The sequence below is a fragment of the Stegodyphus dumicola genome, chromosome 6 (assembly GCF_044657685.1).
Source record: "Stegodyphus dumicola isolate Sdum_Otavi_A_Nest chromosome 6, ASM4465768v1".
NCBI lineage: Eukaryota > Metazoa > Arthropoda > Arachnida > Araneae > Eresidae > Stegodyphus > Stegodyphus dumicola.
In genome coordinates this window covers 71,185,972-71,212,990 of record NC_140773.1, presented here as the reverse complement: position 1 = coordinate 71,212,990, position 27,019 = coordinate 71,185,972, and the positions used below count along the sequence as shown (strand labels likewise).

The 27,019-nt window shown below is 31.5% G+C and overlaps 1 protein-coding gene across 7 annotated transcripts in view; it reads right to left on the bottom strand.

The window, feature by feature from the left end:
* Positions 1 to 1,786: 1,786 nt before the first annotated feature.
* The window catches only part of LOC118193729 (uncharacterized), a 209,490-nt gene continuing 184,257 nt past the window's right edge, over positions 1,787 to 27,019 (bottom strand). For 6 of the 7 annotated variants that reach the window (XM_085818507.1, XM_085818508.1, XM_085818511.1 and 3 more), the window contains 3 exons: positions 24,476 to 24,526; positions 8,024 to 8,131; positions 1,787 to 2,172 (listed from right to left, as the gene is read on the bottom strand). In XM_085818507.1, coding sequence (XP_085674633.1) covers positions 2,094 to 2,172; positions 8,024 to 8,131; positions 24,476 to 24,526 — 238 coding nt within the window. In that variant the 3' untranslated portion in view covers positions 1,787 to 2,093. The remainder of the gene's footprint in view (positions 2,173 to 8,023; positions 8,132 to 24,475; positions 24,527 to 27,019) is intronic. The other variant, XM_085818509.1, reaches the window with a different exon arrangement.

Sequence of the window (27,019 nt, the reverse complement as noted above, 5' to 3'; positions counted from 1 at the left end):
AGAATTGCTATGCACTCTAAGAGAAAAACAAATGATGTTTAGGATACAAAAATTCTTCTCAAGTGTAAACAATTTTGTAATTCTAGTATACAACACTCAGAGTTCTGGAGAACCAACCAATAAATACTGATATTTCATGTTACAATATTTCTATAATATCACTATTAATGTTTGCAATGTTTTTGCCTGGGACATCTGCTCCATTTGAGAGAGTGTTTTCAATTATGGGGAACATCTGACCTGCATAAAGGGGCAGAATATCATTATCTACTCTTAAACATATGTTAAAATTAATTCAGAACTTTTTTTTGCTGTAAATTTTATGATATAATTAAAACAAATTTACCATTTCTGGAAAAAAAAATCATATCTAGTGAAAAATATCTGAATAAATAAAGTTTAATGTTTCAGTAAACTGTTAAGATTTTAAAGTAATTTCAAAAATATGTCCTGGGTTGCATCCAAAAACATGGTAAGCTTAATCAGTTGCCAGTTCTTATTACAGTCAAAAGTCTTTAATCCGGATGTCCATAATCTGGAATGATCTATAATCTGGACCTCAAAGCTACAAACTTTCTGCGCATGCGTAAACGTATAATGCGCGTTTAATGTATAACGGACAGTAAGCTAAAATTACCTAACTATCTATTTCAGTTAATGCTGCAGATTGCATTGTTCTTTAATCTTCTAATTGGATTCGTCTTATTACTTTTTGCAGACTGTTAGAATAATTTTATAAAAGTAAGTTTGAACTTTCGATTATGTCAAAAAGAATTTCCGATTCTGGAGCTGCCAAAGGATCTACAAAGCAAAAGCATGTTTCGATGTCCATCAAACAAAAAGTGGAATTGCTGCAAAAAATATAAAGGCATATCCTTTGTTTCTCTAACCATTCTGAAATCTGTTTATCAATTTCACGCTGCTCTGCAGGGGGATGTTGCGGTACACAATTAACTGGAAGTTGATCTGTCAGCACTATCCTTATCTTCAGGGCAGATGTTTTTATTTTATTCAGCTTATAATTCCTTACTAAATGTAGTATTTCATCTCGATGTACTCCATCTTTGATATGATTTAAATCGAATTCCTCGTCATTATAAATATCATGAATACACAGCAAATAGTTTTCTGGTTGCAATTTTCTAATTTTGACTATACATAATGGATGCTTTATGCATGCGCACGTTGAAAGAAATGTTTAATAAAGTAAGCAAATAAATATTAAGCTTTTTTTTTTATTACGGTTTCATATTTTTAATTTTATAATTTCTGCATGCCACCTTACCAGATTTAAATTGATGATCTATAATCCGGAATCGCCGAAGTCCCGACGAGTCCGGATGAAAGACTTTTGACTGTAAATTTCAACCAGCACAAGCAGCAAGTGTATTATACAATAATAAGCAGCCCCAGTAAGCTATGATCAAATTGAGACATGTGATAGAAATTACTTCTTTTTACACGAATTCCGAAACAAAAACACTGAGTAAATGTGTTTTTTGAATGAAAAGTTGGCTTTTAATTTTCTTTTTATACTGTTTCAAATTATTATTATGCTTGCTCACAATATATGCATGCCATGAAATGCTAATCATTTGCCTATCATAGCATGTTCAACTTTTCATGAACTTTCAAGCACATTCTACTTGCACTGCAATTTTAAAGGCCAGTAGTGTATAGATTTTTGGTATGCTACATAGCAAACGTTCTAATGTTTTGCTGTTTTGGCAGGTGAATGATTCTGTATTTGGTGTTAGATAATAATTTTGAAAGCTATAATACAAAGTTTAATATAAAGTTATTTATTTTACTAAGCAAGATTTGATAGAACTTGCAAAGCTGATTATAATCAGTAATAATATATTAACATGAAAATAATAAAATTACATGCTGTAAAACAAATTTAAAATATTTAATGAAATTCAGGATATAATCAACATTTAAAATCTGTATAAATTAGCCAAAAAGAATTATACTATGCCTTGAAAAAATTCATATCAGGAAATAAATAATTTGTATGAAAATTTTGTCAGTTTCTGATTAATAAATTTGAATCTTTGTAATAATGAACAAATATAAATAGAAGTACATGATCAATTCCTTTTTCTTTGCAGTTTTGTGTGAGCTCCAGAAATGTAATGAGTTGATTCTCGAAATGTAGCTTTTTCCATTCTAAATAAAATAATAGACAATCAATTTAAAAAATAGTTTCAAACTAATGCAATATTGCAAATGTATATTAACATTTCTAAAATTTTGAATATTATATTATATTTAGTAATATGAAATTAAAAATTTTGATGCATGCAGATAAATCAAAATTACTTCAAAGTTTATATTTTATTCACAGTGAACTGAAATATGTGATAAAGATACTAAGACACATCATTCATATAGTACTCAGACTTGCATTTTTAATATGATGGTTCATGTACCACAACAAGTAACCTTGGATGCTGTAATTATCGCAATGCAATGAAAGCTTGATATTGTCAGTCATGTGCAACACCCAAGAGAGCAATATGAATGTGAAACCTCAATCACATCATGTTTCGGCCAAGAGGGACTTGACGTAGAAAGGGACAATTCTCAGAACCCGCACAATCCCAGGAAACCCACATAGCTGGGTAGCCATTTTCACTTATTACAAAGACTTGAATGCCAAACACTAATCAATTATCACTCAAATTGGGATCACGTGATGTTTCAGAAGCAGAACTTTCATCTGATTGGTTGTCTCTACACGGGACAGAGGTCCAGCCGAGACATTTTCGGTAAGGTTTGAAAAACTCCCAAGTAGTTGCAACATCATTTCTGTAGCTAGGCTGGACTTCATTTCAGGCGGAGTCTTTTTTTCTAGGAATCCTCCCATTTAAACCAGTGCTACCAGAATCTCGTTTCTCAGAAAAGTCCCGTCTAGCAAGGACTGTAGCCATGTGTGATAACCTCTTTAGAAGTCTCTCAGTCACTCGAAAAAAAAGGTCATGTTTCAAACTTGCAAATGGTTTATCAACCTTGAAAGACCTTATGCCACTCAGATATCTTGATTTATAACAGATACTTTTCTCCATACTGTCTAAGATGCTTGTCAGCTTGATAGTTATCTGAGAAGCTTGTAATCAAAACTTGTAAGCGTGAGATCCCTTCCCTATAAAAACTGATAAATGATCCTTTGCTACATAGACCAAAGCACTTTCTATGCATTCAGTATTTTTGCAAGTGTGACACAACTGACAGGATAAAATTTCTAAACAATAGACAGCATGTTACAGCTGAGATATTCAATATAAATTTCTGAATTGCCTGAAGCTCCATGGAAAAAAAATCCAACAGGCTGCTTTATATCTAAATGCTGTAGTACATTTACCACATTCAGACTTTAAAGGCACTATATGTCTTTGAAAAAAAGTTTACAAAGGTAAAATTTAAATTTTGACAATTCGGCTAATTACTAATTCAGCTTCATATGCTATGTCAGCCATAATTTAGATTTCAAGAAAAACAAAAATGTTTTATTAAAAAAAATCAAATACAAATCTTTTATCTAACATTTTAAGTGTTACTACATAAGAACATGCATTAAAATAAATATATATATTAACACAAACTAATCTCATTTACTTATAATAACAGAATATATAAAACTTACTACAGCTGAGAAAAAATTTTCAGGCAGACTTACATTTAATCACACATAAAAAATAATGTAATAATACTAAAATAAAAATAAATTAAGAAAACTACAGAAAATTTCCTGCAATCAATTTGTTTTCTCTCAAGATAGAATCAATTAAATTAGCAGTTTCATAACATAATCTAACAATAAATCCCACAAAAATATGAAGCTAGACCAACTGAAGGAAATAACAAATTAAACTACTGTGCATATCAGCACCTGCTTAATTATTTACAAAAGTAGCTTAAGTAACTTTCCAGTATTCATGAACAAGCTCAGCTAGCAAACAAATAATATGCTAGTATGATCACAAAGGGCTCAGCTTGCATTAACAGTATCTGCCTTAAAAGATTAACTCGTATTTGAAAAACCCTCAAAGCTCCTTATGTTACAGGCAAGTACAAATCACAGAAACTAATTGATTTAACTGAATACAGATGGCTTCATAGGTACCATTTACTTTTCTATATGATGAGGAACAATTTAGTTACAGATACCAAGATTATTCATTCCATATTATGGTGGTAAATCAGTTATTAAAATGGTGTGAAAAAGGAGAAATATTAATATTTATTTAGAAATGAAATAGATTTCAAGAACTTATTTACAGTAACTAAAGTTTTCAGATTGATGGGAAACTAGCAAAAGCAATAATTGGTAAAACTAGCTGGTAAAACTTTCAGAATTCACAATTTTAAACAATTTCTTACATTGCTGAGGCAAAGGTTACATGATTGCAATAATTTGAAAGGAGGCACAAAATAGTCATGTAAAAAAGTATTACTGGTATGGAAGTACAGATGACAAACATGTCTGCCTATTTAATTATCATTCATATAATCTTGTAAACCATATCTATGCCAAAATGTATCAAACTGCAACTGAAAACCTGCATTATTTAAGACTGAACAGCAATTCTTCACTGACTATTAATGTAGTTTCATTACAAATGAGTTTCTTCGCAGTTTTGGATATTATAAGAATTATATTAACATTACATTATCCAGTGTTTGTTGAAAATTCAGCTTGACAGAGTATGAGAAAAAAAAAAAAAAAAAAAAGAGAGAATAAAAAGAGAAATATATTTCTTAATGTTTCACAAAATGAAATATTATATGTTAGATCAATTTATTTTTAAATAACTACTTATTAATTACCTGACAGTGTGTACAATATTTATTAAAAATTTAATTTCAGACAATTATTCTGTTCAAAATATACAAAGTGCACATTTCATAAGACTTACCATCCATCATTCTGCAGTGTCGTTGAAAGTAAGTTCTATTTAAGAAAGCAGTTGGTACAAGATTAAGTAGCTTTAGTAGCTTTAAAGAGAGCTTTGGTGAATAGTAGGGAAGATTGCATATTTCACAGAAGTGAGTGGGGAGGGTACGAGGAGGAAATAAAAACACTTGTTTGGAAATTTTGCGTGCCACGTGTCTGCTCATTTCACTTGCATTAGAAAGTTTATTTTTCAGTAGACACAAATGTACTTTACTTTGTTTGGATAGTTTTGTTATTCTGACCTGTCTTTCTTCTAGAAGTGTTGGTAGAAAATATCTCATGAAGAAAGGGATGCTGAAAGTTTTTGAAAGTCTTTCTGATGACAAATGAAACTAATGAATTTCAATTCGAAACTACATCCAGTTTATCAGATGAGTACTGGATTGTTCCTACTGAAAGAAATGAATCCAATTCGCCTGATGGAGAACCCGTTCATGAAACAGAAAAGGAAAGTAAAACTTTTAATATGATCCTAAAGACTGCAAACTGACCCATTTGCCCTAGTTTCAGATATCTAGAATGCTTTTATAGAAAGCTGCTTGAAATGTTGTAAACTGGGCAAAAATATAACAGTGGATGAACAATTATTTTCCCTGAAGATCCGATGCCGATTTGTTCAGTACATGCCTAAAACACCGTGCAAATTCGGCATTAAATTTTGGCTTGCTACTGATGTATAGTCAAAATACTTACTGAACACATTTCCCTATTTGAGAAAAAACAAAACAAGACCAGTTGGAGAAACAGTAGGTGAACACGCAGCTTTTCGTTTGATGGAACCACTGAAATTGATAAAAGAAGTGAGGAATTCAGGGATAAGCTGCACTGGCACAATAAATCATTCAAAAACAAAAGTACCTTATTCTTTCAAAAATACAAGGGATGAACTCTGTTCTAGTAATATTGCCAAGCATGACAATATAACTTACATCTTATCAAGGGGAGAAAAACAAGAATCTACTCCTGAGTACCATGCACCCAAAATTGGAAATCTCACCTGATGAAAAAAATACACCGAAAGTTGTGAACTTTTACAACTCAGCCAAATATGGAGTTGATGTTTTTGGACTCAATGGCCAGAAAATACTAAGTGAAGTTCTCTTCCATCCACTGGCCAGTTCAAGTTTGTTTTTAATATTCTTGAATTGGCCGTGATAAATGCATGGATAATTTGAAAGGAAACAACTGAATATAAGATTATCAGCCATTGCGATTTTATTTTGAATACAGCCGAGGAGCTTCAAAAGATGTACATTTCATCCAGAATTCGCAAACTTTCTGTATCTAACGAAAAGAGAATTGGCACTTGCATCAACCCTTCCCGTAAACGTAAACAAGTGACAAATAAATGCATGCAGAGGCAACAAAGCTTTGAATATGTGTAAATATTGTACAAAATATGTCTGTGGAACCTGTACAGGTAAAATTAAAAAATTAGTAATCTGTATGCACTGCAAAACCAAGCAATGTAAGTACTAATATGTGTAATTTTTAATATAATTATTTCATATTGAAAAATTTTATGAGGCAATTTATTAAATAAGATATCTAAAAATATCTACAGTGAATTTTTTTTAACCCTTTGTTATATTAAATTATCCTTCGATTAATATATTTACTCACATTGCTTTATTTTGCTTTTTGTTAAAATAAACTACTTTTGGTTGCATGTATTTACTCAGTTTACTTTATTTACTTATTAAACTTGCAAAATATATCGTTATAAGCATTAACTTTACATAATATCAGCAAAAAATGAGACTTTCCTTCTATTAAAAAAAAAGCGATCAAAATGATCATAGTTATAGGTATGATCATTTATAGCTATGATCATAGTTATAGGTATATATGGAAAATGCCATAATGCTAGTGTTAATCCAAATGGCACTAATTGTAATCTTTTGGCTTATGAGTATCATTAACAAGATCCATTTTTAGCATATGGAAAGAAATTTTCGTTATATTTTTCCCCGTCAGCATTTCACCCAGTTCTCTTTCTTGATAAGTGCATTCAACTTAAATCTGCAATCGTCGCTAAGCATAATGTCAATATAAAAGGTTACCATACTTTTTTGATTCAATTACTGATATAAAAAAATTGTTTAGGCATTGCTGCATGAGTCAATACTCAAGCTGTCATGTGTTGATCACCATGCAGTGATGAAAGCAAAATATAATAAATAATGATTCACCAGGTTGGCATCAGGGATATAAAATATTAGTAGGTGTAAAATCAATGATATTTCTACATAAAATGCTTCAGTTTGAAATGTATGGCAAGCAGATACCAAAGCAGATACCATGAGCCAAATACGAAGCCAAATTATTGATCATACAAATTTATGCTAAAATTATTGTTTCTTCAATAAGGAGGTATTTCATTTAGTGCCGACGTGAAATTAAGAATTGGGACTCTCCACATGTTTTATTATTGGGGAGGGGGAGGAATTAAATGTGCATTTGTAAAGCATATGCCCCCCAAAAAAAGGTTGTTGGAGTTTAGATCTTTCAGGATCTCAGACTTTGTAGTGTATATATATGGATATACATATAATATGCATTTTCTGAGAAATGGCAGATATTACACAAGCAGTCAGATTAAGTAGTTAATTATTTAATAAATACACATTTTCTATCAGCAGTAAATGAATTTCAGCACAAAAAGTACTATTTAATGGTACAAAGGCTGCTCCCATCTAACAGCAAGTTCTAATTTCACACACATACAATCAAAAAAACAAAAACAAACAAGAAAAAAAAAAAAAAAAATCCTACCCCCCCCTCTTTTTTTTTGGCTTGAGAAGCAATTTACCTAATACTGGGAGTTCATGAGAAATGGATAACCTGTTTATCATTATTAAAAAAAATATTACAGTCCATTTTGGAATATCCTTTTTATTGTATTGAACTAACATAGATAATTAACTACAGTCCTACCACTGATAAGTAATTTGGGATCAGCCAAGAGTTAAAACAACTTTATTCTAATTCTAAAACATTTAGGCTATTTTTACAAAGGCATTAAGGCATATTTAAATAATTAAAGCTTTACAATTCTCTTACTTCTTTTGTACTTGTTTCTGAATCTCATTTGGAACCAATTCTTGAAAATAGCAATCAGAAAGTTCTGAAATAACTTTGTCTGGAGAGGTGATACGTTTGCATGCACTCCTATTAAAAGCAAAATGTATTTTAAAAAATGCAAAAGACAAACAAATTTAATTATTAAGGAAAGTGAGTCAGTATACTTTAGTATTCTTCCACACATAATTTACATGAACTGTTTTGAAATGAATTATAAAATCTTCACAACTGTGAGTGCACTCACGTACAGATACAAATAACAGAATTTACTAATTTTTGACCATGTGTGGTATAGAAATAAAACAGATTAAATTGACCACTCAGTTGTCTTTCTGGACGAGCAAAAAACAGACCATTTGGACTAATAAACCCCTTATGAATATAAATATCAAAGGGAAAAAATAATAATAATGAAAATCTAAATTTGTAAATAGATTAAAGTTTGTAAACTTAAAATACAATTAACATTGATAAAATCCCAAACAATATATGCATGAAACCGATTTGCACATTTATTCATTATATTACACATTTTATATTTATTTTTAAAAACCCTTTTCCTTGTGCACCACAAAGTATCACAAGAGGCTTACAAAAATCTAACTAAAGGAAAAAATATCAACTTTAAATAATACGAATAAATCAAACATGTATGACTGAAAAAAAAAAAAAAAAAAAAAAAAAAAAAGCAAATACAAAGAAAAACATTTACACTATTGAAATAAAAGTCAATATAGTCATTAAAAGAAAGGTAGGCTGAAGGTAGATAAACAGATGCAGGACAGTATGATGGCCATTTAATTCTAATTTCAATCTACATTTTATTGAATTTCTTGCATGATTTAACAAAAGGCAATCCAATTATTGTCGAATGCACCAATCTATTATTTTCTCAGAAACCGCCCCCCCCCAAAAAAAAAACTACAAGTCAAAAATGGTATTTTAGTATAGAAATTCAGAATGTTACTTTATTAAGTGGAAGACACTTTGCTGAATGCCAAGAGCCAAGATCACAATAGCACAAGTTGGAAGATGTCGGTTTTAACTATTCAAGGAAAACATTACACTTTTCATGCCCAGACAAAAATTAAGCTACAAATCCTTACTTTTCAGTCTTTCAAAGACAGTTGGAAAGAACAGTTTCATAATATCTCCCTTATCAGAAATGACATAGCCATAACTCCATCGTTCAATCACTTTGCTTTGAATATTTTTTTAAACTAAGATTTGGGAATATTTATATATAGTATTTTCTAGCTACATTCTTGGTAAGCCAATCAGCTCTCTCATTTGCATATATCCATGCATGCATATGTTCAAATGTACAAAACACTGAAATACTCTTCTCCAGTAAATCCCTGAGAGACTGCATTATATATATATATATATATATATAAGAGGACTCTAGGGAAGGCAGAGAATCAGTGCAGCTTAAGTTAACTAGAAGCATGTGTATCCTGGATAAGTATCCACTTAATTGTAAAACTAATAAACAGAAGTTCAGAAATATAAACAGTACATACTGTTGTGTGCGTACGGGTTTGTAATGGATTGAATGCACAATTTGATAGAAAGTTAATAAAATTTATTCTTATCCCAAGATATAAAACAAAATGCTGAAATTTCTCAGAGATATTCGTACAATATCACAATATCTCACAGTAGTTATATTTTAAACTACAAAAACATCAAATAGAACACAATTAAAAGCAGAGAAAGAAAATCCGATCTCACCACGAATTCGCTACAATCAACAAGAACTAAGTAAACAACTGAATTAACTTATAAAAGCAGGATTGAAACATGTTTTAATCCTGCTTTTATAAGCTTTTTAATCATGCATGAGAGTATTCTGGTAGTTTTTATTTATCGAGTTTTCTGGAAAGCAAAAGACTAAAATTATGAGATATCTATTTAAATAAATGTGCATGTTCCTGTATTTTTACTTTTTCACACGCAACAAACACTACGTAAACAACTGAACTGAGATGTTTTAATCCGGCTTTTATAAGCTTTTTAATCAAGCAGGAGAACACCCTGGTAATTTTTATTTCTTGAGTTTTCTGAAAAGCAAAAGACTATAATTACGAGAAATTTATTTATTTATTAAATGCACGTGCTCCTGTATTTTTACTTTTTTGGCATAACTTTCTCTTAAAACTTGTTGCGTGCAGCATTGCACGGGGAAATGAAATAATTTAATAACAATTCTATTAAAAATAGCAAACTAAATAATGTGGTAACTTCTTGTCCCAGTCCTATTGGTTTCTGGAAACCACTAATGATAGGTTATTAAGGGTGGTTCGATTAAAACTCTCTCCGTCTGACTGGGGATGTAAAGGCATCATTTGGGTTTTGTCAATACTGAGTAGCTTGCAGAGTTCTTTGATTACAAATGATGTAAAATTTCTTCCCTTATCGGAATGTAACAGAAGAGGCACTCCGAACCTGGAAATCCAGTGCTGTATCATCACCTCCGGTACTGTGACAGCCTCTTGATCAGGAATAGGATATGCTTCAAGCCACTTGGTGAAGTAATCAATGACAATGAGGTTGTATTTGTTGTCAACAGCAGTTCCTGACAGAGGTCCTAAGATGTCAAAAGCGATACGTTCAAAAGGTGCTCCTATGTTGTAACGTAGCAGTTTGCCTCGGCTACGTTTCTTTGGTCCTTTCCGACATGCACAGGCTTTGCAAGATCGGAACCACTTTTGCATGTCATCCTTTGCATTATTCCAATAGAAGCTCTCACAAACTCTCTGCAAGGTCTTCATTATTCCGAAGTGACCTCATGTAGGGCTAATATGTAGTTCTTTAAGGACATCCGGAATCTGGGATCTTGGAAGTATCAGTTTCTAGCGGAAAGTCTTTCCATCACCCAATTCGAATTTCTAGTACAAGACACTGCTTCGAATATGGAGCGAGTCCAACACAGCCCAATATTGTTTCAATATTGTTTTGTCGTGGGACTATAGCTCGAAATGTCCTGCCAGGTGTTTGAAGACTCAATCAATTCAATTATGGATTTAATGTCGCTGATTTCTAGCTGGTCTTCCCTGACCTCTTTGTCACTCCATGGAATCGGATCGGAACCACTTTTAAAAGTCTTCATACCTCTTCCTGTTTAGCAATCGGTAGACGTCTTGGATGTTGCTTGATCGGGGAATGATCGCTGGTATCGATTCTATGTTGTGTCTAACTGGTTCGACCCCCGTCAGAAGACAAGCGGGAGAAAACAACTTGAAGATCTTGAAGGACACGTTCGGCAGCATTCTTCTCTTCATCGTTCAATTGCACATTCTGCAATAACTCCGATATAATTATCTCTGACAACACGGATTCTGGAGTGTTACTGTTTCGTTTAACGCTGGTCACTGGAGTACATGCTTCCACCACATCACCTTTCTTAATAACTCTCGCCTTTACAGTTACATTGGAAACTCTCACCGGGATAACGGTTCTCAATAGGTCGACAAGTGCGCAGGCTACTAATACTCCTTTCGGACTGTAACAGTTATTGGGATATTCTATGATGCCGTCGCAGAAATATCTATTTTTGGTTATAGGTCGAGGAAGTAAAAATTCTGTTCTTGCTGGGATTGTGATATCGTCTTGAGCTATAATTCTGTGGACAGATTTCACTCCTTCATCATTAATGCCGAATAGGGCTATGTCCTCAGAGGCAAAATGCAGTTCGTTACTTTTGAAGTCTAAGGAAAAATTGTATTTCATTAGAAATTCCAATCAGAGTATGCAAGGATCTGTAATCTCTGCCACATATGCCGTGTGATGGTAGGCGGCACTTCCAAACGTGATGTTAACGTTCACTTTTCCGTCGATGTTGATCTTCTTGCCGGATACAGCCTGGAGGATAACGCAGGGCGGCGTCCAGAGAAATTTACCTTCCATTTATTGAGCCAAATCTTTTCTGATGATGGTAACATTGGCTCTTTATCGATGGTCATACTGCAGGGAACTTCGTTGACAAATCTCATGATGAGGAGTTCATTACTGCCCCTGATGATCGGCCTAAATCGCCCCTGATGGCAGAAATATGAAATGCTTGAAAGCGGGACTTGTCAATATGTGACAACCTCTGCCCGACAAGATGGCCACTAATTAGTTTCACTCCTTCTTACTAGGAGCGGTCTTAGCATCCGTTCCCTGGGTTGTTCTGCAGTTTCTTTGTATGTGCCCTTCAGCACCGGAGTTCTAGCACTTTAGGATCGATTTCTTGTCATCAATATTCTGTATCAAGGCATTTAGTTGTCTGGTTAAACTGCCTAAAAGAGTAGTAACTTGATCCACTGGCTCCTGGACTTGAGCAGCTCTGATTGGATTGCAGTCTCTATGTGTTGCTTGCTGGGCTGCCTCCAATTTCATGGCGTACACTAAAGCGCTTTTAAATCCTTGACATCAACCATTCTCAGGGATTTCTGTATTTCGGGATTCCGGATGCCATCGATAAAGTACTGCAGGGACAGGATTCTCCTTGTTTCTCTCAGGCACTCCATAAAGGCGCGGTGAGACAGCCTTTCAACATCCATGGCGAGCTCTTGGAGTGTTTCCGTGGGCTTCTGTAGATGGGATTTTAATTGAAGCCTACTGTAGTCTTTCAGACATTTTCCTGCAAAGCACAGCTCCAATGCGCCGGATAGAGCTTTAAAGTCTAATCTCTGGTTTTCGAGAAGAGACTGCAGGAAATCCGCTGCGTCTGCTCTGAAAGAAGCAGCAAGATGACAGGCCTTAGCTTGGGAATCTCATTCGTTCGCTTCTGTCGCTATTGAAAATCTCGTCTTATAAACTTGCCAAGAGGTCTTGCCATCATGCGCAGATAGCTTCAGTGAGGGAGGAGCATGCATGGGTAAGAATTTAAAACCATCTGAATTGCTCCCTTATGTCGCTACGAATTTCTTTAAAGTATCAACTTCTTTGGCAACACCAGAAACCGTTATCAATTTGTTGTTCCATGGCAGAAACTCACTCTTTTATTTGTTCTTTCACAGATGAAACTCTATAATCGATTTGTTGTTCGACGGCAGAAACTCTCTTTTCTATTTGTTTCCTGACAGAAGAAACTTTCTCTTCAATCTGTCCAACTTTATTTTTAATCACGCCTATTCTGACTTCCACAGACTCAAATTTGTTTTCTATTATACATGTAATCTCTTCTGGGCCCACTTCCATCTCTTCTTTGATGGAGATTTGGCCAGCCTTCATCTCTGCTTTAAATGAAGCAAAGGCTGCAATCAGCTGTCTTAACTGCTCCTCCATTGCTCTTGTGATTGACATTCAAACCCCACTCCTGAGACCAAAAAGTGTTGCACTGAAATTTCCTCAGAGATATTCGTACAATATCACAATATATCACAGTAGTTATACTTTAAACTACAAAAACATCAAATAGAACACGATTCAAAGCTGAGAAAGCAAATCCGATCTCACCACGAATTCGCTACAAACAACAAGAACTAAGTAAACAACTGAACTGAGATGTTTTAATTCGGCTTTTATAAGCTTTTTAATCATGCATGAGAGTATTCTGGTAGTTTTTATTTATCGAGTTTTCTGGAAAGCAAAAGACTAAAATTATGAGATATCTATTTAAATAAATGTGCGTGTTCCTGTATTTTTACTTTTTTGCACGCAACACTACGTAAACAACTGAACTGAGATGTTTTAACCCATCTTTTATAAGCTTTTTAATCATGCATGAGAGCATTCTGGTAATTTTTATTTGTCGAGTTTTCTGGAAAGCAACAGACTAAAATTATGAGATATCTATTTAATAAATGTGCGTGTTCCTGTATTTTTACTTTTTCAGCGTAGCTTTCGCTTTAAATAAGTCTTGTGCTGCATTACGCGGGGATATAAAACAATTTCAATTACATTTCTACTAAAATAGCAAACAGAGTACAAAAACCATAACAATACATTTCTAATATGAAACTACTGATCATCAGTTTCAAAACCATCCTCACAGATGACATAAGCAAAACCAACTCTGTTATCAATTTTACTATTGTCCATACAGCACACAAGTGAAAATTTTCAACATCCATAATATCGAAAATTTGTATTGATTGTCTTACAGATAGATTAGGAAGAGCAGACAAGAGCACTAAGTGATCAAAATGAGGAACAGAGCAATTGGAAAAGCTATCCTTGTAGCTTATGCATTGCAGAATAAATATATACAGCAGTGGAAATCCAGCATGAGCAAACGCCTACAGCAGAATTAATCTCTGAGCTTGACACAGACGATTACAGTTAATCTTCTTTTTCAGAGACAATTCCAAGCTCTATACCCATTAGAAATGATAGGAAAAATAAACTTCTTAAAATAATTGCACTAACATTCTATTTAATATCAAAACTATTACACGTATTTCAATAAAGTCTATTCTGAAGTTTCTCACATTTATTAGAAATACAGTAAATATACTTGAGTTAAATTTGCTGTTCAGAAAAATACCTAAACACAGTAGAGTCCCGAAAACTGGGTCTAATGTAGACCAACGGAGTGGCCGAGTTTGTGAAAATGCCGAGTTATCGGGAAAGGTTCTAAAAAGAATAAATATAAGTGCTTCATCAGAAAATACACTACTTATATATATTAGTTGCTTGAGAATACAACAGTTTACAAAGAATGTAGTACTGTAACTCAAACTTAACTGCCCAAGTAACCTTAAACAAAATAACTGTGTGTGTTACTAATGAAAATTAATGAATACACATTGTACAGTAATTTACCCGATAAGACAGACATCAGAAAAATACTTTATAAAGGCATAAAGATGTCTGTAATGAAAACTAAAAGAAAGACTCTGCAAAAACTTGCTACTTATTTTTAAAAGAAATGCGCAATGTCCTGTTGTTTTTCGCACTACACTCTGCCTTTTGCTGCTTCATCACGAAGACAACGAAGGAACAGTGAGTGTATTACCGACGCACCATGTTGTTCAAAATACTGAAGGGTTGTTACGACAGCCCTTAGTCCCTCATTATGTGACATTTTGGGGGCTTGTATGGTGGAATCCTCAACGTCTTCACCATTTTTTTCCCCCTTCTCTGTGATAGCAGCAATAATTTCTGCATCGGACATAATGTCTTGCTCGGTATCTTTCTGGAACCACTGTTTAACATCATTTTCATCAGCTTCTGCACATACAGAAACTCTTTTCAGGAGGTCGAATAAGTTTACATTTTCTGCACCATCATATTCAACAAACTCATTTCCTTCATGATCAAGGAGTTTTCGCCAGGAATGAACTAGTGTTAATGACTCTAACTCATTCCAAGCGGCCACCACCCATCTAGCAACATCGAATAGTTAATTTTCCTAAAGTCCTCGATAAGACATTGACAATCGTCATTTGGAGAAAGAAGGAAAGACAACAGCTTAAGCCTATATCTTGAAACTAACCAGAACTCCTTGGTCCATTGACTGGCATAACGCTGTGACACTGGGTGGCAACATTCCTCGTATGTCCCCTTTTGTAACTCTTCTAAGTCTGGGTATGAAGATGAGTTGTCCAAAATCAGAATAGCCCTTCTTAGCAGATTTTTAGATTTTAAAAATCCCTCAACCGATGGAAAAAATACTTCATGGAAATTAACTGGTCGACTTTCCAAAAACTTATTTTTATCAATTCCTTTTTACTTATCAGCAAATCTAGTTTCTTATTCAAGGAATATATTTTTGTTCCAAAACTTAATACTGAATCATGCAACTGGCATCATTGACAGTAGCACTGCACAAAAAACAAGGGGGGGGGCACTTCTATATTTCCCGTTCTACCGGACCGATTGACGAAATTCAAATTGTATTTTTCATATCTCAAAAGTGCAACTTAGGATATATATTAGATTTATATATAATATTGTTCTAGTATAGGTATTTTGACATAAAAGTGGACTTTTTCTGAAATGACATGCCATTTTTTTCCATATTTCGATTCTACGACTCAAATTATACCTAGATATTAAATTTTGTAATTTTTGATGTGAAATTTATGGAGAAGTTGAAAATTTATCTTGCCGCATTTTTAGTTTGCGCCAAAAATAATTCACTTGGCGAACTTCTTAATTTATGGCAACCTATTTTCCTTTCCGTTTTTACATTGTGCATGAGTGGAAAAAAAGTCACACGTTCTTACTTTCAAATAATTTTAACAAAGTGCAAAAAACACATTTGATGTTATTATCGCTTTGAGCAAACATGCAAAATTTCAAAACTTGCCAATATGTAAATTCACATATGTTAATTTTTGTGTATTTGAATTTATGCATCAATATGTAAATATCACAATTTTGAATAATAAACTCTAATTTTTTGCAGGTATGCTTAGAAATACATCTACTTTAAGATGATGGTGAAAATTTTATAAGTTATAATTCAAAGTTTTTTCAAAAAATTTATAAAAATTATTTTAAAATACAAATTTTAAAAATAAATAATAAAAAATGGATGAATTTTATTTGGAATGAATTTACATTTCGATATGTGCAAGGAAGAATCAAATAAATTTAATAAAAAAGAGATATTAATAAATACATAACAAAATCAATTAACAAAAAAAGCTAAAGTTTTTGAGAAAAAAATTTTAGAACTACTCGTGTGATTTATACAAACTTGAAAAAGCTAAAATTTGGCATAATTTAAGTCATAGAATCAAAATATGGAAATAAATTGGCATGTCATTTCAGAAAAAGTTTGATTTTTTGTCAAAATACCTATATTAGAACAATGCTATATGTAAATGTAATACATACCCTAAGTTGCACTTTCAAGACATGAAAAACACAAGTTGAATTTCGTCAATTGTCCCAGTTGAACGAGAGATAATAGAGCAGTCCCCGCTTTTTTTCACAGTATATAATATTTGTATCAATTATGTATAATATTTATATTAACAAAAAAAGAAAATCATGGGAAAAACACCATAAAATATTTGTATCAATTATGGTGGTGTTCCCGTGTTTAATGCAGATACAAACCAGTTTCCCTTAGAAAATTCCCCATTAAAGTCTCACTACCCTTAGGCAGGTAGCTCACAGATATACAAGACAGTAATACCTAAAGCCATCAAATTCTGAATAACATAGTCCTCCACCCGAATATGAGAACCTAGAAGCCCAAATTTGGAATTTTTATTGTGTGCGGTTATTTAATCACGTGGTTAACATCAATGGAAATTTAACTTACAATATTAAACTTAGATTATTATTTATACCTATTAGAAATATAATATTATTTTCTTCCTTCCCTGGAAGTGGACCTTTGAGCATAATATAAAATCTAAAAGCTTTTTTTTTTTTTTTGGGAGGGAGGAAGGCTTCAAATATTTCTTCACCTTCACATAGTAATTGTGACCAGTTACTCAAAAAGTAATATTTCAAACAAAACATAAAATTGAATATTAATTAGTGCTATTTTGATCATATTCTAGAAAATTATTTTAGTGTGTGTAAAAGATGGATGCCGTAAAAATTGCACATAAAATATATCAGATGTGAAAGCTGATTTAAAAAAATACATACGTATATTGTGAAATACTTTGTTCTCTTTAATAAAACTCTAAACATTATTAACTAATGAATTTAAGCCAGAAACTACTTTAATAAAGCTCATCACTCCTCAGTCATAAATAACAAATTGTTTTCCCTATGAAAATCCTCCATGAATTTGTCTACTTAACCTTTCCCTGAGCTTGTAATTGTGTTATTTCAAACCCTAATCCAGATTATAAATAAAAAATTCTCAAGCCCATAAAGGCTATTACTGTCGAAATAGAATTTTGTGTTGGTTCACTATAAATGTCCGTTTCTGTTTTTAAATTGTGGCCACCAAATATTATCGCCCTGTATTATATTTAAGGAGATTAAATAATGAAGATTCTGCATGAATGTAGGTAAGTTGCTTGCATTGCGAAAAAACAGTGGTACCTAGAGCCATCAAATTTTGAATATAATAGTCCTCCATCCGAATATGGGAACCTAGAAGCCTGAATTTGGAATTTTTATTGTGTATTTCATATTTTGTACAACTTTAAAGGACTTTTGATTAACAAACTCAATGACTTCAAAGCGAGCATGGCAACACTGTATGGAAAAAAAAAAAATTATCTCTAGCGTGCGAGACTCTGTAGTGGGAATTCTAAAAATATGTTGTTTTTAAAATATTTTAACCCCAAAGGGACATCAGCCCAAATGCTTTCAAAATGTGTGTGCATGTAAATGAAAAAAATTGGGTTTTTTTTCATTTACATGCACACACACATTTTTAAATTTGATTTTCAAATATATAACTTCCCTGGAAGTGGACCTTTGAGCATAATATAAAATTTAAAAGTTTTTTTTTTTTTTTTTTTTTTTTTTTTTTTTTTTTTTTTTTTGGGGAGGGAAGGCTTCAAATATTTCTTCACCTTCACATAGTAATTGTGACCAGTTATTGTGACCTTCACATAGTAAGCCATTATTATCTGATACTTTCTTTTTTCTATTAAGAGTTATTTTTTACAAATATTTTGTATTGGTTGAGAATTTTATGCCACAACCATCCCAAAATTTGGAAATATGCAACTCTACATAATATTAAAATATTTATAATCAAATGTCATTTGATCACTTTCTTTGGTCATCTGGTCATAAAACTTTCAGCGAAATGTAAGTATTTTGCTATAAAAAATGCATTCATATAATTTGACGTACTTTCAATACTTAATTTATTTCCTCCAAAAAGCAATTTAATGTATTTCATATTATTAGTGAATTACTGTCATATGGCACCAAGAAAATTTTGTAATAGTTATTTTTAGGCACAAAATCATGAGTAAAACTAATTTTCTCTTTAAGGAAATGGATCTTGTCCTCATATTTCAATGTATAAAACACCAAAATTTTACATTCACACAACTAAATGAATTTCAATAAATATATATATATGATAAGATAATTTAAAATAGAATGGCATGATTTCAGCTCTTTCAAAAGTATAACTTATATTTCAGAATAATTTATTGAAGTAGTTGTATATGTGAATTGATACAGTAATTAATAAACAACAGTACTTTAAATTAATGGTCACAGATAAAATTAGTTAAAAATTCTGTGCTTCTATAGTCATTCTAAGATATATTTTTTAATATTTATTCCAAGCTGAAAATATTTATTTGTAAATTAAATGACACACATTTTCTTTCAATTTATTCAGGTCTTACGTACATATTAGTTTTTTTTTTAATTTGAAAGCTTTACAGTATTTGCCAGTTTTGATGCGAAAATTGCCCTAAGGTCATCAGATGGTATTAGCTGTATTTGAGACTATTATTTAAGACCCTCAAACTGTAATATCCTTCTCTAAATGATGGCTATTTGTTCCACTACCAACTAAGTGCAATAGGAGGTTTGGACAAAAGCACAGAATATTACAATCCCAATGAATTTGAGAACGAAAATATGAGGCAGATAAAATTGTTTGTAATTAATTCAGATCTATCAACAGGCTGAGAGAATTTTCTATGCTTAATGAATTGAAAGGCAATCCTTCATCTAGTTAGTTAGTTCTAAGTACTGGCCCCCCAGCCCACCTAGCAGGTGAAGCCTGCCATATGACTATCAGGGGACAGGCCAATCCAACAACAAACAAGCATTAAATAAAGAAACATAACAGAATAAATGGTTACGTAATGGAACAAACTTAATAAACTTCTGGTAAGTTCAGGTCATACAATCACATAAAACAAGCATAAAAAACTCAAAAGAAAAAAAAAGGGGGTTATTAAAAAAAAGAAACGAAATCAAACACATAAAGCAAATACATACATTCCAAACATTCTCAGTGAAATTAGTATATAGAGGTTTATAGTTTCCATTTCTGTATTTTTTCTAAGTTTTGAATCTTTATAAGTGTTACTTTCAATTATTTTTATTCAAATTTTCTTTATACAGGGTGTGCCAGGGAAACTTCCTTATTTGAAATGCGCGCCATCTAGTGACATTTATTCCGAGAAGGGTGGGGTGGCATTCATTGAAAAGAGTGTCGTACTTTTCAACGTACTGCATTTTCATCTATATAAATTGGCAGTGGTGCAAAAACTTAATCCACACGATTTTCTTTCATGAAAAAATGCATGCAAAGCCGTTTTTGACAATATGCCTCATGATGCCTTTGTGTTCTTTAGCGATAGGGCTCATTTTCATCTTTCCGGTTGCAGCATGCATTAAGCAAAGCATGCGATAATGGAGTAGGACGAATCCTGAGAATTTCGTGGCCAGTGCACTCGCCTGATTTAGCCCCATGTGATTTCTCTTTGTGGGGCTTTCTGAAATCTCTAACGTCCAAAGACCCTGGCTCAACTGAAGAACAATATTCAAGCTGCTATCGACAACATACCCCTTGATATGCTGGTAAAAGTGGAAAGAAACTTCAAAACGTGACTATCTCAATGCATTGACCAGAACGGAGGGCACCTTAATGATATTATTTTTAAACCATAATAAAAAAAACTTTAAGTGTCTCTCTATAACTTAAAGAAAGATTAAACTGATATCGCTTATACTATTTGTGTTATTCATTTTTAAAATAAGGTAATTTCCCTGCTGCACCCTGCATTATCAAAATTCATTTTAAATTTATAAGTTTACTTTAATCATATCTGTTTTCAATATGATTTTCTGCTTTGTTACATCTCAATACCAATATTCTTCTTATTCTATTCACAATTTGCATATCTCTTGCAAATTTTCTAAACAATTTATAGTTACTAAATAAATCTTCAAACTTTGTAAATATATATTTTCCTCTTACACTTCCTGTCAGGCAACAGTTCCCAACGAAGTACTTTGAATCACCGAATTTATTACAAACTTCAAATATATCACTTCCCTGGAAGTGGAACCTTTTTAAGTAAGCAAGGAACCTTCCATGCACAGTGAGAATTTGATTGACATCTACATTGCCTAAAATTCACGTTTTTCTTGGGGGGGGGGAAATAATTTTTAAACAACTTAGATAGTTTTTGTTTCTTTCATAAAGATCCCACAGATTTTTCCAGTCTTTAATAAAGGCCATCCTTAAGTATGACATTATATATTCATAATGCTTGGAAAGTTAATATGATTTTAAATTCTAGTGATGATAAGTTTTGCCTAAAGCAAAAAGAAGGAAGATAGGCCAAAAAGACTAAGGGTGTATAGGTTCTTAATTTATTTATTTATTTATTTATTTTAAGTTGGCGTATTTTAAAAATTCTGGGATTTATTTTATCAGCTTATTGAAGTATTTAAGGAAAAATTCAGAATGTGACATAAATATTGTTTTAATTACAATGTAATCTAAGCCATCTGAGCCTGATGCTTTATTTTTAGAAATAAGACCTAATAGATAAATAATGATATCATCTTTGATAAAGGAAAGATCATTGTGCGTATCATCACAACATTGTACAGAGTAGAATTGGAGCCCCCTTTTTTAAAGTGTCTTTAGCAAGTATATCATCTCAGAAAAAGAAATATTCAGTATTATATTAGAAGTGAAATGTATTCTTCTGTCCGCAATTTCAAAGGTGTGCAAATGCAATTCAATAGGAGTGAATAGTTTTTATTCCCATACCTATTTTATACAATATACTATGTAAATTAGCATTTTAGTGCAATTTTACTGTGAGAAATTTTACTGAGTGTTCTTTCATTTTTAAATATGGTTAGGAAATATGTTTTTGTATTGTTTTTAGTTTTTTTTAAGGTTATGATTTATGTTTTTGTTATCTGATACCTTTGTTCCATCAGCTTATTGTTTTAAATGCTTCAGTACTTTTGGTTGGATGTAATTTTTCACAGACATCATGTTAATACATTTCTAATTGTATTAATTAAATTTTTGATGAAGTGATTAATCAAGATTGGCATCTTACAGTTACATAAATTACTTTCAAATGTGAATTTTATGTTCAAATGCTTTAATTTTTGTATGTGAAATTTTAAGCCTGATAACGAAAGTTGCAGAATTTTAATTGAGGGAATAGCTGATATATTTATGATCAGAGAGGCTTGTTTCATCTAAAAACTTCCAATCTTGAATGATATCAGCTGCATGTTTAGAGGTGAAAATTAAACATGACCATCCTTTACCATTAGCAGTTTCAAATGTGGGTACAGTATCAGGACTATTATAAAGAACAAATTTATATGACAATCACAGTTCAGTTATGCACAGAGTAATCATGATTTGAAGTAAGTAAATATCTGTGACTAAATACCCATTTTAAGTAGCCATGTGAATTCAATGATGCACACATTGTTTATTATAAGTAATTACATTTTTTATTATAATGCAACATTAACCGATGTCAAAACATCCATTCACAGTTTGAAAAAAAATTAAGATAAAGTTAGACGTCTACTCTAGTATGCAGAATCACTAGATTTAAATGTTCGCTCAGTAGCTCCCATTGCATTAGAGCTATTTCTGCTAGAAGAATGGTATAAAATATCTATTATCATTATTCAAAAGATATATCCCCCATTCCAAGAATTCAAGTAGTTCTGGATGCCAAACATGCTTCTGCAACATACACAATTCTTTCTCTTTTTATTTAAATTTTTTCATGTGTTTCTATTATTTTGGGCCAACCCTACACAGTATACAGAAAATATGTAATTTCAGAATTACTATTCATATTGAATTTCACATATAAACTTCTATCATATTTAATTTACATATAAACAGTACCAAGTTAATTCATTAAAACATTTGCAAGCTATAAAAATCATATTTTGATTCACAACAAAATTTGCACAAGATCTGTAATTTAATTTAATACATTATATCAACTATACATTCCACACATGAAAAAGTAAATTCCAGTTTGTAAAATGTAAAATCCATATTAAGTGAATCTCTCATTCAATATTCAGTACAGACAGAAACATTTATTTGATAGAAAGCAAGTGTTTAATAATTAAAGGAACATGTATTTCCTGTATTAACATGTCAAAAATATTAAGGTAAATCAAAACAGTAATATAAAAAAGCAAGCTTAATTTGAATACAAATGACATCAACCATGAAAAGACTTGAAACATAACCAAACCACTAAACTGAAATTATGGCTTCTTTTTAATTTAAAAAATAGTGAAAACTTAACCTTATTGGTATAACAGATCTTCCTTTAGAAATTAAAAATATTATTAACAGCAAAAAGTAGAAATAGATTAATATGGTTTTAATAAAATACTAACTGAAAAAGATAATAGAAATTCATCAGAAAACAATAAATGAGATGCTGGATATTTTTCTGTTAATGAGGTGCCAGTCACTAAATGTGGTAGCCTATTTATATCACATCATAAATAGCTATACAATGATAACATGTGTAATGTTGAATGTGCAAAAAGGTGAAGCTATGCACAATACCAAATTTCTGCAATTTTCTGACTTTTTTTTAAAGTGAAAACACACTGTTGTGTACATAAAAAGAACAACAGTTTCGATCTCCTCATGTATACAATGACGTGTTTTCGCTCAAGAAACATTATAAAAATTGCACAAATTTAGCATTATGCACAACCTTCACATTGCATCCATTAAACATTCCATCTATTACATTCATAATATGTAAAATAATTATCTTTGCATTAAGCATCAAGGTTGCTGCATCTAGTTAGAATTTCACATTAATGTTTAGTTTTGCTACTAAGTGGTACGCAGTTAACAAGAAAAATAAAAAAATGCTTATTTATTAAGCATAGAAGAGACATCCATTTTGGATAAAGACATCATTATCATAGAACTTTCTAAAATTAATTGTGCTATTTTTCTGAAAGGGACATGCTAAGCTATTTGTGTGAAAATAACTCTTCAAAATTTTCAAGAAATCAAATTTAAGAATTACATTCAGGATGAAACAGTAAAATATCCATAATTTTAATCATTCAATTACTAGTGGGTTAAAAAAATAATCTTATTTTATATATTTTATCATGAAATCCTGTTACAGTCAGGTGTTTAATTTTTTAGGCAAGTATTGGTAGCTTATTCTAAAATAATATAACTACATTAATAATAATTAGTTATTATCTGTACATATTTATATGGCGATATTAACAAGTTATAAATTACCTCAAAATTATTAGAAGCTAAAAAATATTAATTATGTCAAACATAAAAAGTAAATACATACATAACAACCTTAAATGCATAGAGTTCTCCAAATGCACTTAATGCATAATGCAACAATTATGCTATTAAAAAATTACACATGGCATTCATAAAATAGCATATTTTTCAAGCTAATGTAAAACGGCTATTTTATATATCAATGAATTATTATGCAATCATTTTTCACTGATACTACTCAAGATTACATTAAGCAGAACAGCTAATCATCCTAAAATGTGTAGCATAAAAATATCTTTAAAATTACTTACAAGAATCTCGAACTTCCTTTTCCCTGGATATAATGCCTTACTTGAATAGGCCTACAACAGTATATTTAATTAAGTTAAAGTGTTAAAAGCTATTTATTACACAATATTAACTAAAAGATGACAAAAACACATTTCCTCTCCTCTGTCTTGAGACTGCATAATAATTTTCACTATGAAGAATTTTTATAATATTGTTTTTTTTTAAATTATGTCATTATGCAGCAATGTTATATTAGTATATCCTTATGAATTTTAAAAGCCAGAGTCTCTAGAAATCAAAAACAAACTATTCTTTTCGGTTATGTTCATCAATGTACTATCAATGAAAATTTTGATTTGCTGTTGGATTGTTAAGTAATTACTTTTAGCTTACAGCTGTAAACATACAGAAAATTTTAATTACTACAGCACACAGAAAATTTTAATGGTCACATTTTTTAAATAGCATTTTAAATACAATTTAACAAAATCATGGAATGTTTTTTGTAGGGATTTTATGTTAAAGGATGAAAGAAAAAAAATCAACATTTAAAAATAATTTACTTTTATATTTTCACAAAGGTAAGACAGCTATAGATGCACACAAAAGGGAATGTGCTCTATATAGTAGCATGCACTAACAGAGAACGCATGCCACAGTTGGTTTTCAAAACATTGTTCTTGTGATGTCCCAGTTCAAGATGAGCTACATTCTGGTAGATCAACTGAGACTAATGATGACATATTAAAAAATCATTAGCTGAAACTAATCATTGCACACCTGTATGCAAGCCTGATGAGAATCTAATTTAATTTCATAGTAAACAAAGACTCATGACAAATAAAAAGCATTAGTTGAAACTGATCATTGCACACCTGTATGCAAGCTTGCTGAGAGTCTAATTTCACACAAAACAATGACTGATGACAAACGAAAAAGTACTTAGTTATAAAAACAAAACGAACCAAAAATTCTGATGATGCCAGCATATGACCTGCAGCCAGTTCGAAGTTTTAAACAGTAAACAGCTTTACGTAAAGTATCATTTCTGGTTGGTTGTTTGCAAATAAAATTTAATTTGTTGTACTAATAAATAGATAGGTTTGTAATACTAAATTTTGAATTATACTTTATTAGGTTTAACTGGCCGCATGCAAAAACTGGTTCTTCCAAGTTCATATCAACATAACCAAATGCTTGCCTTTTTATTCTTTTTAGTAAAAATTGTATTTTATTGTGCAGTTGGATAACCTACTTTAATTGGTTTTGAATTAAAGAAAATTAAGCGTTTATAACATATTTAAAATAATTTTTGTCAATGTCTAATTTAATACAATTTGGTTTTTGTCTATGTTATTTCTATATTATCAATAAATCTAAATTCCCCAAAGTTATTTAGGTATCATTAAACAGTGCTCATTAGTTTCTGGAATTACAGATGAATAGTGACACTTGCACATTCCCGATTGAGTAAGAAAGAAAGCAATAGGTGTTTTCGAATTAATTTGCTCTTGTGCCCCATCATCACAGTGAAAGGTAATAAAAAGTGCATTTTTTCATAACATACCTGCATTACAAGAGTTTTGAAGTTCTGCAGATGAAATACCGGAATTAAAATCCTTTTCGTTTATGGCTTGATGCAAATACCATGTCCAGATGCAAGAGAAATAGACTTAATATGCGTTTCATTATTTTAGATTAAACTTTTATTATAGTGATTCTATATTTTTCCAAGAAAATCTCTTAAGAGTTTTAAGTCAAGTGCTATTTTTGATTTATCTTATACAGTGTCCACTGCTTATCAGGTTCAAATCTCCAAGAACCTAAACAAATATATACTAACCCAATAGAAAAACCTCCATTTATTAAACTCAGACTGGCAAAAGATTCATTCTTCTCTGACAAAATATCCTGTACCAATCAAAGCTCTTTTTTTTTTCCCATCCACTTAACATGTTGTAGGCCATGACATTATTATTCAAGTATGTAGTGCTAATAAAACAATTTGTTCAAAATCTTCCTATCCTGCAGTCTCTGTACCAGTGAAATACTGCCTTCCAAGTTCTTTGCCTGCATGGGACTTCAAGGAAGGAAAATTTCCTTATCTTAAAGTTAACAAAAACAATACAGACAGATGCTGTAAATGAGTGAAAGTTTCTCCTCGACCAGCTGATAGCAAGTGAAACTTCTGCATCCATCTTTTAAGGTTTCCATATTCAGAATCTTCCCTATGGAATTGACACATTATATTCATAGAGCATTATTAAGCATGTATTAAGTTCATAAAATGCTTCTTAGTATTATTGAATATTAACAGTCTTTGAATAAAAAAGAAATTACAACTGTAAGTGCAGGAAGAAGCAAAGAAATCTTTGGTCATGCTTGTAATCATGAAGTGGTAGATTAATTAAATAGACAAAGGGCAATCTTTCTGCTGGCTAAAAATGTAAGTATTAAAATTTGAATAAATTATTAGATGAAGAATTCTTTTTAATTTGTTATGTGAACTTCTTATGTGTTGAAATGCCAAGTAAAAAGACTTAAGCCTAAAAAAAGGATGAACT